General features: G+C 42.5%; 1 protein-coding gene across 2 annotated transcripts in view; it reads right to left on the bottom strand.

The window, feature by feature from the left end:
• Window positions 1-15,723, bottom strand: part of LOC108797128 (dual specificity testis-specific protein kinase 2-like) — a 76,748-nt gene that overhangs the window by 1,075 nt on the left and 59,950 nt on the right. For both annotated transcript variants that reach the window (XM_018568701.1, XM_018568702.1), the window contains 5 exons: window positions 13,296-13,344; window positions 10,936-11,085; window positions 8,357-8,530; window positions 4,819-4,902; window positions 2,288-2,374 (listed from right to left, as the gene is read on the bottom strand). In XM_018568701.1, the coding sequence (XP_018424203.1) occupies window positions 2,288-2,374; window positions 4,819-4,902; window positions 8,357-8,530; window positions 10,936-11,085; window positions 13,296-13,344 (544 nt within the window). The remainder of the gene's footprint in view (window positions 1-2,287; window positions 2,375-4,818; window positions 4,903-8,356; window positions 8,531-10,935; window positions 11,086-13,295; window positions 13,345-15,723) is intronic.

The raw sequence follows: 15,723 nt of genomic DNA, 5'->3' as shown, positions 1-15,723 counted from the left end.
ATTATAATAAACAACTGTCATTTTTTTCCTTTTAGAAAATACACATTTTCAGCCTTTTTTCATACTTTGTTGCAGCTCAGTGTTTTCTGCTCTCCTGCAGCCACTTTGCAGACTCATCCTGTCTACTAGCACTCTAGCGATGACTGCATGAGATTTCTCAGGGCGGGTTTCCAGATGGTGACAAAAGTGGAACATGCCTGTGACCACGGATATTCATCACTGTGCATGTAAACAAAAGTGACAACGCAGAAGAATTGGGGGACACGGACAGCGTGTTGTCACCCTATAACAGGAAGAGACTAAAAAAGGACTTCTAGCAGGATCACCAGAAATTATTTAAAGGAAAGCTGCAGATTTTAAAATAGGATTAACAATAAGATTAGTAGGTTAAAACTTTTTGGAGACCTGACTAAGCCATTTGATAAAGAAGGAGTCACTGTATTGGCTGAATTAGTTGTGTGTAATATTATATACGGGGCTATGGAGAGCCTCTAAAAGCAGTGGTCTCAAGGTACGGGCCCGCGAACCGGTACTATGTGTCCCGCAGCCAGCTGACAAGTCAGGTACAAGGTCACGGACCACGTGCCTGACTTGCAGGAGCAGCTACATGGTCTGCATCTCCTTCGTATGCAGACCGCAGAGCTGCTCCTGTCACGGCAGGCACTCGGATCCATTCGGCTGGAGCAGACCTTACTAATAACCGCTAGATCACCAGGGATCGTGCCTCCTTCCCTGCAGAAAGGTAAGCAGGAGAAAGGCTTTGTATTTTATGTTATATTATGGTGTGCAGGGAGAGGGTTGTATTATTTTATATGTAGGGGGTAGTGTCATTATTTTGTGTGTATGTGTATGGGAGGGGGGGAAGTGTATTATTTTATGTGTGCAGGGGTAGTAATTTTTTTTTAGGTGTATGGGGGGGTGTATTATTTTATATGTGATGGGGTAGGTATTTTTTTTAAGTATATGGGGGCGGGGTGGGGGAGGCGGTGTAGGTTCACACATGTAGGTTCTGGTTCAATTAGGGATTCCTTGCTTTTTCCTAATTATTCCTAATTAGGAATGCCTAATCTGGCGTTTACAAGCGGCAGCTGTCACCCATTCAAGTTAATGATCAGGTGACAGCTGCTGCATGGAAATGCCTGCACACCACATCTATTGGTATGTGGTATGATTACATTTGGTTAGAAATCAATCAGTATATATAACCCTTTATTTATTCGCGCTTATTTATATCTCCCCCCTATGTGTGTAGTGACAGCTGCAGTGAGTAAATCAGAGGATGTGTGAATACTTCCTCTCATCAAATCAATTAAGTGTCCAAAAAAAAACCTGCGCCATCTGCCCCCTATGTGTATATCTAGAAGTAGATATGCACATAGGAGGCAGATAGCGCAGGAATCAATCAATCACTCTCCTGTGTGTCTCTTCCTTTCCAGGAAGAGACACACACACACTAAAAGGTGCCCATACACCTTACGACCATCGCAAGACTTTTGTCTTGCAATGGTCGTATGCTTCTTGAAAGCCCGTACGATCTGCCCATCTTGGATGGGCAGATCGTACTTGCGATCATCGAAAGCCCGCCCCGCTGAGGGGCGGGCTTCCGATGACGGCAATGCAGAACGGGCAGTGTGTGCGTGCGCACACCGGCCCGTTCCGCAGCTATCGGGCGAGCAGGCTAGAAACGATTGTACGATTCGTACGATTCTCGGCGGGTTTTCGAACATGTTGGCTCGACAAAAGACGTGCGACCGTACAGTAGAAACGGTTGCGCGTCTTAGTTCACACTGCTCGATTCTCGTACGATCGCGGGATTTCGCCCGATTCTCGTGTTGCAGTGTATGCAGTGTATGGGCACCTTAACATTATGGCTACTGAAAGGTGAAGTGAATATTTATTCTCTCGTTACAATGGCACCTGGAAGTGAGTGGGATATATGAGGAACACAGCGACGATTTTGACGTGCTGACTTGTCCTCCAAATTCTCCAGATCTGAATCCAAATTGAGCATCTGTGGAATGTGCTAAAAAAAAAAAAAAAGGCCAATCCATGGAGGGCCCACCTTACAACTTACAGGACTTTAAGGATCTGCTACTGACAGCTTGGTTATGATCAATATAAGTATACTATATATACATACACAAACACACGCCATTTTATAGGTCCTCTGCTTTCAGAACATGTGGTTTGTGGGGTTCTAGTGTCCATAGTGTGTGTACATGGGAACAATTGGCCTGGCAGGGGAAGGTTTAAAGTGCTACCTAAATCCAATACAAATGAGCCTTACCCTGCAACAGCTGGCCGCTAGTTCCAGGAGCCGATTGGGACAGTCTGCAACTAGTTCTTGGAAAGCCACCACGTCCAAGCCGTAATCCTGAAAACGATAAAACATATTACATAGATGATGAAGAACGCTCTCAAGACAAAACACGACAGATCGGAATTTTAAAGGCTGAACAATATTTCAACATCGGGAATAAAACTTCAATACTTTCTAATCTCAGACTTGAAACAAGTACTTAGGTAAAGAATTATGACTTTTCTCCTACTTTCACTTGCTGCATGCTTGTTCCACATCAGCAAGGAATGCAGACAACTAGCATTTTTCGAAGCAAACGCCTCTGTTTTTTGTTTTTTTTTTATAGATAATTTTTATTGATTTTTGCAAGTGTCCGAGACACAACAATGATAACAACAACACCATCACAAACAACAATTGGGTCAACATAACCCAGGCATTTACACATCAGTACACTCACTATGTTTGTCATGAGGTTACAAGGTTACACAAGTTACACAAGCTGTGGATGCAACATACCAGGTTCAAGACATGGTGATAAAGCTCTAAGATGGGTATCACAGAACATTGAGAAACCAACTCAATTACATATATCAGCCGACCCAAGAGTATCGCCTAGGACTCATAGGTCCAGGACTAGAGGAGGTGCGGAGGGCCACGCCCCCAAACGCCTCTGTTTTTTACTCATTGTGGGTGCACTTTCCAGCCGAACTTCAGGCAGCAATAAATGCAGTTATGCATTTTTACAATTGAATTCATTTTAATGGAACTAACAGAAATACCCGAGTTTGACTTGAATTAAGGTTTTTGTAATCCCCTGTAGAGTGGCAGGGGCAACACTGGGCCAATCAGGGTCCTGACTTTGCATGTGCTGACAAAGAGCATGTTGATAGGAGGAGTAGGCAGAGAGATAACTCCACAAGTCTGTTGCTGTTCTTTCACTGTTCAGCTGCAGACTGTAAGCAAGGCGATGGCCAAACATTGTTGCTTAACTGCAGCAGAGAAAAGGTCAGGTCACCACGCTGGCTGTGCTGTGATAGACCTGTATAAATCCCACGACTAGATAGGGAGATACACACATCTTTGGCAGTTAAGACAGGTCCTATATTGTACTTTAACTCCGAATTTAGCTGTAGGTCTGAAGTTTAGTTTCTGCAAATACAATGACTGGTATTCAGAGGCGTAACTAGAACCTTCAGGGCCCCGGTGCAAGAAACCATGAAGGCCCCCCTCACCCCCCACGGCACTGCATGGTTAACAGGAAGGCTGCCGAGGTCCCCAGCAAGCGTGGGACCTCAGGCAGCCGCTTGTTTAAAATTTTAGTGCCGGTGTTCTGTCGAGAACGCTGACCCAGTATCTGTGTTTATGTACAGACGGGATTAACGAGGAAACCGGCATTTATTTACAAAGTATTCGTTTGTAATGGTTAATTGTGACCGTTAATGATATGCCGTCCATGGCAGTAAATGATGGACGGAATATTATTATCGGTCACAATTAACAATTTAAAACGAAATACTTTGTGAATAAATCCCGGTTTCCTCGATAATATTGGTCTGTGTGTAAGCGCAGATGCTGAGGTCGGCAAAATCGACTAGGTCAGCGTTCTCGACAGAACACCGGTATCTGCGTTTAGTATCGGGCATTATCACGAGTACGAGTACTTGTGAAAATGCCCAGTATTAACACTGGTGTATCCCTACTTAAAAATATAATGCATTGCTGGGACTTGTAGTCCTACATAGTTGGAGCTATTCTGCATTGCTGTATAATCTTCATATAGCAATGCAGAATACCACCAACTATGCAGGACTACAAGTCCCAGCAATACATCATAATAAAAGTAAGGTATGCAGAATACCACCAGCATCCAACCACCCACCCCACCCTATAATGCATTGCTGGGACGTGTAGTCCTACATAGTTGGTGCTGTTCTGCATTGCTGTGTAATCATCATACAGCAATGCAGAAAACCACCAGCTATGCGGGACTATAAGTCCCAGCAACACGCACACACACACACTCTCTCTCTCTTCCGAGCGCCCCCTCCCACTCCAAACTTACCTTCCCTCTCTTGCAGGCCCATGCCCTCTTCCTCGTCTTGGCAGCCAGGGGGCGGAGCTAAGAGACTGCCTTCTTAGCTCCGCCCCTAAGAGGTGGGACCAGCTCATTCTCTGGGATCAGCGACAGTCTCCAGCCCTTTCGCACAGCCGCCCGTACATGCTGCGGGTGGCTGTGCGACAGGGAAAGAGCGGCACGATCGCCGGGGGGCCCTCTACTTCCTTGCTGGGCCCCCCCAAGTGGCGGAACGCCAGGGCCCAGTCGCAATTGCAACCGCTGCGACCCTGGTAGTTCCGCCAGTGCTGGTATTGCATAAGAACATGTCCAGCCAGTCATTGGTCATTACAAAAGCCCGAAAATATTTGGCTGCTTTTCATATATTATTCCACGTCTCACTTACTGTCCATCCTTACAATACATATACCACCGTATAAACCTTGCGATGGAGCTCACTTACTCTTGTTCTTGGAAGGATCTCAGGATCTGCTGGAATTCGACCAATAATCTCACACAGGACGATTCCAAAAGAGAAGACGTCAACCTGAACAAGGAATAAAGATAAATATAAAATGTCCTTATTATAATGTTTCTTATTTTGTGACTTGAAGGCTCAAACATTCACACTCCAGACCCCATTCTGCCTGTGCAGGTAGAATTCTGACTGATGGGCAACAACAAAAAGGTAAGACAGCTTAATTAAAAGGGCCAGTCCACCCAAAAAGATATTTTTCAATTTGTCTTAGATGCTAGAGAGTAAAGCTGGTCGTTCCTTTTATCTCTGAACGGAGTTCCTGGGTCGGCACACCACAATAAGAGGCTGCCTCTCTTCCTGCTGGGTTTTCATTCACACTATTATGAATGGAGCAGGAGGAGCTGGAACATACAAAAGGTGGGCTGGAAGTGGAACATACAAAACTCCCAGTTGTACAGATATATACAGTAAAGTCAGGAATTATGGCAGTGAGATCTCTCTGCTGGAGCATCAAAAGACATTAAAGAAAGCCACGGTAGACTCAGACCACCAGACTCCTCCTCAGGGCAGGATTTCCCACAAAGCCAACCGAGGCCCGGCCTTGGGGCAGCAGGGGTATGCAATTCCTATCTCCCGAAACCCGGGACATGTGCTGCTTTGGGCAAGCAGGGCTAAATGTACAGCAGGGAACAATTTACAGCTGCCGCTTGTTTTGTACAAGTGATCTCGGCGATGTCGTCGAGATCACTTGTATGCAGCCTGAATACAGGGGGGGCGCATTGAGGAACCTGGCATTGGAGCAGCAGAGATAATAAATCCAGCCCTGCTCCTCCTATAACCAAAATATCACCTTTGACTGAACTGAACCTTTAATAAATAACTAAATGTTCCATTTTCTAAGACTACCCCTACTGCCAACTGATATCCATCACACCATCAGCCAAATCACCAACTGGCTCATGTCCCAGGTAGGCTCCAATGCCAAGCTCTACCAATGAAGTCTCAATCATCTGGCTCAGACCACGAGTCTCCCTCTATAATCAAAATATCACTTGACTTACCCTTTAATAAAGAAATAATGTATCATTTCCCCAAGATCATCCCTTCTGCCAACTGATATTTATCAGACGAGAAAAATATATATCAAAGCGCTAAAGGTGTAACTAATATGAAACTTAGTATAACCAAGTGATATAGTGAAATTGTAGGTTTAGGCGGTCTAGCTCTAAAACAAGTGATATGTCTTACATAGAATCATAAAAAAATATATAAAATAAAAATAAAATTAATAGTACAATAGTGCTGTGGAAAAACAAAAAATGATTGGGACAATAAAAAACTTTCAACCACTGTGTAAAGACCTCGAATAGGTCACAATATATAAACGATCCGTGCAAAAAATATATATTAGAAAATTGGAATAAATTGGTCAACGAAAAATAAACGTAAAAAAACGTGTACAAAGGAAGTTGTTAATGATATATATTGATGGTGGTATATATATCGTAGCGGTGGTCCGACAGCCCCTCTTGGGTGGGTACTCACCAAATGGAGTTGGATTGAAGGCTTTTAGTTAGTGACACTTGAGCCTGCAATCGTGCTTTCAAACTTGGACCCAGTTGTTTTTACTCTCAGTCCCTGCAAGGTGAGTGTTTGGTTTTTCTCCCTTGTAGCGCTGGCTGTATCCCAGAAGTAAAGCTGGATCGTCTCAGGCGCAGTGTCAAACGAAACTCCTTGTCCTCATGGTGGCAGTCACTATATCACTTGGTTATACTAAGTTTCATATTAGTTACACCTTTAGCGCTTTGATATATATTTTTCTCGACTGTTGATAGGATTCTTCTATCCTCTTTTTAGAGCTGCTTTAGGTCTTAATTTATTATACATTTCCACTTTAGTCTCCTTTCCAGAAGCGCGGATTATCTATTTCTCATGATATTTATCAGACCATTAGCCAAATCACCAATTGGCTTATGTCATTGGAAGACTCCAATGCCAAGCTCTACCAATGAATTCTCACTCATCTGACTCAGACCACCAGACTCCCCCTATAAGCAAAATAGCAATTTTAAATGAACTGGCGCTTTAATAAATACCTATTGTGCCATTTTCCAAGACTACCAACTGTCAATTGATATCACACCATGAGCCAAATCACTAAATGGCTTGTGTCACCAGTAAATTCCAATGCCAAGCTCTACCAATGGAGTCTCTCTCATCCCGATAGTGTGAGACACCAGATCATGGTCACAGCAGGTTGAAGAAACTGATGAAATTAGATATCTTGACTTACCCCCAAGAAATATAAGAGCTCAGCAGGTAATACTGGAATCTACCCAAATTAAACATCACCTTTGAGTGGATGGCCCTTTAATCCAGTGTTCGTCAATAACAAAGTGTAGGGGGCCTCAACTGTGGCCCCTGACAGCTCCAAGAGCCATTGCTAGTCTTCCGTCATATAATAAATAAATATTATTAGAGACTTCGGATGTACTAGATGAGACAATCAGAGACTTCAGACATGCAACAAGGGTGGCTGAAGACTGAAGACACACTGCCGGAGATCATCAGAGACTCTTGACACTGCTAGAGATCACCGTCATCATTTGACAAATGAATGCTTCCACTAATGACTGCTGGGGTCGGAAAGGGCCACATATCAAATAGCACAGGGCCCAAAGTGGCTGTCCTTAGTTACAAAGAACAAAAGGAAACAACTCTCCTTTAATAGATTGCTTAAAGCACAACTCTGGGCAGCAAACAAAACACACCATTGAAATTGAGTGGCTTATAACTCCCCCAAATTTCCTGACTTTGCCATTCCCATTTGCATAATTCCACCCTTACTGTCTATTGGAGGGAAACGGAGGCTACATCATTTTTCATTTCCCATTTACCTTAACTCACTCATCTCATGCCAAAACAAATACTCCACCCAAAAACAAACACAAAAAAAACCCAATGTCTGATTGTATACCTTTTCACTTTTTTTTTCCTCCCTTCTCCCCATATATTATTCTTCCTTTCCAACATATTTCTACTCCTTTCACCTAATCTCATAGTAATTGCTGGAGTGTGCTAGTTGTTAAAAAATCTTTCCAAGGGCTCCAAAATTGAAATTGAGAGGCTTACTTTGTCTGCAGGGTTCATGTCGTTTCCAGTTCCATGAAAATTCATTGTTCTGGTAGGTAAGCAGACCTGTACCTGCTGAACCCTGGTACAGAGAGACACCACTTCTTAATAGATGTCCAAGTACAGCTCTAGGTGTCACCTCCCCTCCATGAATAGGCAGAAGGTGGTGTGTTGTGGTGACTTATGCAGCACAGGTTCAATATGGCCGCATAAAAAGTTGAACGTGGCTGTGACACGTCACATAACCACAACTTAAACCCAGCACTGACTGGTGGTAAACTAGGATGTCTAGTATCTACTGGTAACGTTTCATTAAGGCCGGACAACAAAAATGAAATTCTACATATCCTTATAACAACCTAAATGTGATACATCTTATATATAAACAAACCTTGCGGTCATATGGTTCTCCGCGTAGCATTTCAGGGGCCATCCAGAAGGCCGAGCCCACAAGCGACAATTTCCTTTCACCATTTTTCAGAGGGAGGTCCACCACCTCCCGGGCAAGACCAAAATCTGTCACCAAGGCTTCCCTCCCCCGCGGAGCTACCCGGATGAGGCAGTTCTGGAAGAATAAAGAAGAACTTAAAGTTAATCCCCAATATATATTATATGAATGCACAGTATGTATATCATTTTATCATAGGTTTTCATTTAGACCACCAGGGGAGGGGAGGTCAAGGGAAGTGTGGGAGTTGTCTTATATTAGTAATTAGAGTTCTGCTTTAAAGATAAAAGTATTGCAGAATTTACTATAGCAGTGCTAATATTCATATTTCCATCTTGGCCTCTAGGTGGAGCTCCATGTGGCTCCACAAAATATATTTGTATGGTTAAGACATCAGATACACAGGGAGTGCATTGTTTTCAATAATTTGAGCAACTCATAGACTAGTATTGTGAAAAAGAGCAGTAAAGCACAACCACTGTGCATCACTTCAAAGCAGAGCCTATGCATGTAATCAGCAAACATGGCTACCCAAGTTACTATATACACATCATGACAAATTATAAACAAGGAAAACGCATTCTAAACATTTTGATATGAGGATTTAAATCAAGCGTATGTATGTATGTATGTATGTATGTATGTATGTATGTATGTATGTATGTATGTATGTATATATATAATATATATCAAAGGGAATTTATCCTCTTGATTTACATCATGATGATTTTATCTATTCCTGAGCCGTTTCCACTGTATCCGTTCAGGAAAAGGCCAACACACATTCTATGGAGGAGGTGGCATTAATCATTCATCACTTTCCAGTTGTGAACTTGCACTTAATGAAAGAGGAATCGCAGTGTAGGCAGCATTGAAAATGCACATCATGAATGTGTGATCTGAAAGGTTTGTGAATAGGGAACGCTTTCAAAATCCAGAACTCATGTTCTGAAGTATTTTCTGAACTGTGACTGTTTAATCTAGACTGCTGCATGGTGCTGGCATAGGTTTTAGGTATAGCCAGTGATTTTTTTCTTACATATCTTTGGGCAGCATTCTGGCTAGCAGTGTTGACCTACAGTGCTGAAATCCTGGCTTCAAATCCCATCAGGACACCCATGTTCTTGTGGGTTGCCTTTTGGGTCAATACGTGCCCTCCTGCACATTAAAATCTTACTACAGATTGGAGAAGATCTCCAGAAAGCTGTGGTTATTTCAAGCTGCCCCCATCATGGGAGTGAGCTTGGAGCGGTGACTACTTTGTAACACACACAGGGCACATGGGGAACAAAAGTAGCCACCCTCCAGAAGGAAGGACAGTGTCGGCACCAATTCAGAGATGATTTGAGGATCTACAGCTGAGTGTTACACAAATAAGATACATTTTTGTTAATAGTTAAGGGACCTGAATACATTTTAAGATCTGACTCCTAAGTATAGTGTCATTTTAATCCCAAATGTGATTGGTTTTATTTATAGGACAGCATCTCCCAGCAGCCAACCAGATTTCAGCTTGCTGTAGTCAGCACTGCAATCCATTCCAAGGGGCTGCTATAGGTTTTTGCACATGAACATAAATACCTTGGAGTTGAGATCTCGATGGTAAATGTTCTTAGAGTGCAAGTAGACCATCCCCCTGCTGATGTCACATGACAGGTCCACTTTCTCTTTCCAGCTCAGAATAATGTCTTTGTTGGCAAGCAATTCTTCCAGGCAGCCCCCATTCACATACTGAGGACAGAAAATAGAAAAGAAAAAAACAAACATTAAACAGGTTTTTGGTTTCAGGTAGAGCATTGTCATTTAATGTAGGAGATTTTATATATATCCATGCTGGATTCCTAATCTTACATTATGCAGCATGGCACAGGAGGAGAAGGAGCACACAGAAGCGGGCAGGACTTAACTGTGACTGTTTAATCTAGACTGCTGCATGGTGCTGGCATAGGTTTTAGGTATAGCCAGTGATTTTTTTCTTACATATCTTTGGGCAGCATTCTGGCTAGCAGTGTTGACCTACAGTGCTGAAATCCTGGCTTCAAATCCCATCAGGACACCCATGTTCTTGTGGGTTGCCTTTTGGGTCAATACGTGCCCTCCTGCACATTAAAATCTTACTACAGATTGGAGAAGATCTCCAGAAAGCTGTGGTTATTTCAAGCTGCCCCCATCATGGGAGTGAGCTTGGAGCGGTGACTACTTTGTAACACACACAGGGCACATGGGGAACAAAAGTAGCCACCCTCCAGAAGGAAGGACAGTGTCGGCACCAATTCAGAGATGATTTGAGGATCTACAGCTGAGTGTTACACAAATAAGATACATTTTTGTTAATAGTTAAGGGACCTGAATACATTTTAAGATCTGACTCCTAAGTATAGTGTCATTTTAATCCCAAATGTGATTGGTTTTATTTATAGGACAGCATCTCCCAGCAGCCAACCAGATTTCAGCTTGCTGTAGTCAGCACTGCAATCCATTCCAAGGGGCTGCTATAGGTTTTTGCACATGAACATAAATACCTTGGAGTTGAGATCTCGATGGTAAATGTTCTTAGAGTGCAAGTAGACCATCCCCCTGCTGATGTCACATGACAGGTCCACTTTCTCTTTCCAGCTCAGAATAATGTCTTTGTTGGCAAGCAATTCTTCCAGGCAGCCCCCATTCACATACTGAGGACAGAAAATAGAAAAGAAAAAAACAAACATTAAACAGGTTTTTGGTTTCAGGTAGAGCATTGTCATTTAATGTAGGAGATTTTATATATATCCATGCTGGATTCCTAATCTTACATTATGCAGCATGGCACAGGAGGAGAAGGAGCACACAGAAGCGGGCAGGACTACCAGAAATGACAAGCTGCTTCAGAACTATGGTAGGGACATCTCTGAGTATCTCAGCAGACTAACTGTAATAGGTGGATCCCTAAAAAAATAAGGCAACAGGACTTGCTGTATTTCTCTTGAAGACGTTTCACAGGTCATCCGACCAGCTTTTTAATTGAGAATTACTTGTACAAAAATTATCTGGGAATAACTAGGGCACATGTTGCTCCAATCAACAATCTGTCTTATCATAACCAGCATAGGGTCAGAGACCTCATGGAGGTAAGATGATTGCATTTGCATGACTGGAGCTAGCATGTGTTATTCTGACCAGTGAGAGGTGTTAGGCAGCCTAATAACACTTGTTCGCTCCAATTATGCAAATGCAATCAACATCTTACCTCCATAAGGCCTCTGACCCTATGCTCATTCATCCTCCTCCCATGAGCTGGATGAATGAGAACCTTCACAGACATATTGCAACATATGTATTAGGTGGACTGCTCTTGTATAGCAAATTAGCAGAAACTGTTGATCTAAATATAAAAAGTAAGGTCAGTTTTGCACACTACAAATTGCTTTTACCACTTACTCCTTTTTTCCCCTTGTAATCTATTAGTCTGGTAAAGCTAAAAATAAAAAGTTCCGCTGAATCAGATCTGATCCAGAAAAATCTTTGCATAATCTCTGAATATCGTGTGCTTCCAATGGTGAAACTTAAATTCATAGATTATTCTTGTTCAGCCCCGTGGGCTAAACAAGAGTGAGAACCTTTGATTCCCCCATCCATGCTGTTTATTGTACTTTGACTATCCCAATACTCCAACAGAGACTGCATCTGATTGGCTGCAGTCACTGTGCAGCCGATAATTTTCAGTCCAGCTCCTTCAACAAAAGTTGATTGTCAAACGTAGTGGTGCTGACAGGGCCACCCCTTAGCTTAAATTGCTAGGACAGATATATATATATATATATATATATCCCATGTGACACCTCTTAACAGCCAGATAATTGCTGGAGGGTGTTATCAAGTGTAAGGTCCCTTTCACACAGACACCTTCAGTTCTGATATGGAGTGGATCCATGCATAGATCCCCTACTGAACGGAATAGATGTCACCATTATGACATCTGTATCTGTTCATTTGTTTCCTCCATCTGGCGATCGGAAAAAAAAAACAGACAATCACCCAACCCATGTTGGTCTATGGGGAGTCAAACAATAACGGACATGTGTCCATTTACATTAGATTATCCCTGACTCGGCAGAATCAGGTCCTATGAAATGGATTTGAATTTGTTTTTCTGGACCTAGCCGGAGTAGGGGGTAACCATATGCAAATGGACGCCTGTCTGTTTAGATCTGGCTGCCCACAGACTAACATTAGGCTTCCGATCAGATCCACCTGAAAAACTGACTGACAGACAGACCTGATCGGAATACCTGTGTGAAAGGGGCCTTACACTGGAGGCAGGACCAAGCTTATTACAGCCATACATATAATGAAAGCCAAACTCCACTCAAGACCTCAAGTAGGAAAGAGTTAGAATGTCCGTAACATCAGTAAAATTGCAACTCTACATAGGAAAGCCTGCCAACAGTAACAATGCAGATACTACACACTACTACACCAGCTTGGGTTTTATATGATCTACTGCAGCCAGGTTCAACAGACATTTTACTGTGCGACTGAACTGTGCAACCTCCCTTTCTAAGAACTAGAGGACAGAACCAGGATCAATGATATGCATTTCACAGGGTTCTTCAGAAAAGAAGGATAGAAGCAGTTATAGGTTTTCAGCAAGCAAGGGAGTCCGCTGTAAATAGGAACTGTTTACATCAACCAATGTGTGCTTTTAACTTCGCCTTATCACAGAACCTCCAATCAGTTGTGGCTTGGTGCTGGAGATTCTTGGTTGTAACACCTCAGTAGTGATACCCCAGGCACAGTGGCACAAAGGTGGTAATGGTGGAGGTGGTGAGGGGGGTTGTCCAGCTGCCCCTGAAGGCTGGATGCAGCCTCAGGAATTTGATGTGGCCGGTGTAAAAATTCTTACCTCTAGAATTGGATATAGTTTTTCATCTTTGACACATATCCCAAGATACCTGTAATGAATACAACAGATAGTTAAATTATATACAGATCCTACATACCTCTCAAAGAGCAATACTGTTCAAATCTGAGGCATCACAAATACAATTATGTTATACAAGATCTATAATAGGATTGTAAAGTATGTTCCAACCAGATTACCTCCGTCAGTATTTGCTAGTTATTAAACAAAAAAAGTTGCAGAAAGAATGCAAGAGCTTGTAAGTTTAAAAGAAATCCTATGCTTTGAGAAATACAGTGGCCATCATTTATGATACCTTCTGCCTATGGCTTCAGTACAAACAAGCATGCAGATTCACAGCAAATGCAGTCCAAACTTCTTACCTGTATACTTGTTACGGGTCAGTTTTAGAAAGTTCTGAAGACACAACGAGACTGACAGGCAGGTGAAGAGGCCAGCAGCAGACTCCAGCACAGAGCCAGAATAGGCAGTGAGCAATAATGGCTGCTCCCATGTATATTAAACACACACTGATAATATTATGTGAATTAGGCTGATCTCATTCTCATATCTGATCGATAAAGCATTAAAGCCTAAATGCACACAAAATGTTTTTTTCTTTTGGTTGAAGTCAGCCTTTAACATATAGTTCTTCTGCAATGCAGTAATCCTATTCTGCCACAAGATGGCGACAAAGAACCCAGCTAAACAATCTGCATTCAACTGGTGTCAGTGCTGAGTAAAAAGAAGACGCTCAATGTAAATGATTTGTAAATCTAAACATTTGCCTGAGGTGCATGTGCTGCCAGATCAGTTCCTGGAATTAACCTCACCACTTTTACTAGTGGAGTTGAAAGAAGCAGAAGAAAAGCAGCTTTAACGCCTTGTAATTCCTGCCATATAAATGGATCTATTCACACATAAAATGTATGATTAATATACTAGAACTTCCCCCCTAGTGGTGCGAGTGATGCAGATGTATCAAAACATGTCCTGGGTTCAATACAAAATGTGAAGCTGTCCAGCACTCAGCCCTACTATCCAACCAAGGGATCTATTAACCCATTTATTATTTATAATCTATGTGTAGATACCACAAGCCACATCAAGGTGCCTCTGTATCAGGCTACCCTTAACATACCAAAACTGACTGATTGGCTGCAGTCATGGTTTGGCTGTCAATTTTCCAGCCAGCTCCTTCAATATGCAGATAGAAGTTTGATGAGCCAGGTGGTGCTAGCAGGGCCTCCTACAGATTGATTCATAGCCAGTTCAGCAGGAAATGGCAAAACTCGATCTGTGTAGCCAGCTTTAGGGTTTACAGGTTAAGTGTTCTAGGGTGCAGTTTAAAAGCTAAACTTCCGGCAGACAGTACACAGGAGTAGTTTTACCTGCTAGACTACCAAACACAACATTTGGGTCGGGCCATCCAACTTACTGGCCCATTACGTACCTTCTTCCATAGCACTGGCTATATAATTATACACCAAATAACAGTATTTGCCAACACTGGTAGCCAATAGTCTAATGGCAAAACATTATTTAAAACACAAAAACAAATTTGTTATATTGTAGCTTACGGGTCTGTAGTAACTATGTAACAATGGTCCTGAAAATGTGATGGTTGCATTAGTTTTATTTTTTTCAGGATATGACATCATTTATTTATTTTTTGTATTACAAGTATTTATATAGCGCCAACAATTTACACAGCACCAGTGCACATTCACATGGGTCCCTGCCCTCTAGGAGCTGACAATCGAAGTTCCCCATCTCACATTCATCTCACATCCATACATACGAGGGGCAATTTAGATCAAAGACATGCTGGTAGGGTAAAATGGCTTCTGAGTATGGTAGGAAACCAGAGTACCACGCAGGAAATCCATGCAAACTCCTTGCAGATAATGACCTGGACGGGATTGGAACCAGGGACCCCCAGTGCAAGGCAGAGGCACTAACCACTACACCATTGTGCTGCCTATTTCTTACCTGCAGATCTTGCCAGTAACACATTTCCTGTCCTAGGGTGACAATGCTCACTCACCGTATAGTATCTATGCAGGGGCAGCATTGTTACCCTAGGGTACTCTCCTGTTTTGGACTAGAAGCACCTGCCTCTCTACTCAACTCTATTACATAGAAGGGAACTGTTTTGTAGCTCACAGAAGATAGCTGCGAAGGCAGCTTCTCGTAATTGTGTAAAGGATTACAGTAGAGTGAACAGTAAGTTACATGGATGCTGAAATTCTAGCAGTAGCAACAATATTTAAAGTTGTGTAAGTTTATAACAACATAGTAGCTTACATCTGGAAATATAAAAACCGGCCGGCACAGCAGCTCTGGATCAATCTAAGAGGACTCCTCGTGTGCAGTTGAATCTACCTTTTTGACGCGTTTCGTCATGTGACTTCTTCAAAAAAAGGTAGAT

Source organism: Nanorana parkeri, unplaced genomic scaffold (assembly GCF_000935625.1).
Source record: "Nanorana parkeri isolate BGI_ZX_2015 unplaced genomic scaffold, ASM93562v1 scaffold1230, whole genome shotgun sequence".
Classification (NCBI taxonomy): Eukaryota; Metazoa; Chordata; class Amphibia; order Anura; family Dicroglossidae; genus Nanorana; species Nanorana parkeri.
This window is presented reverse-complemented; position numbering and strand designations above follow the sequence as displayed.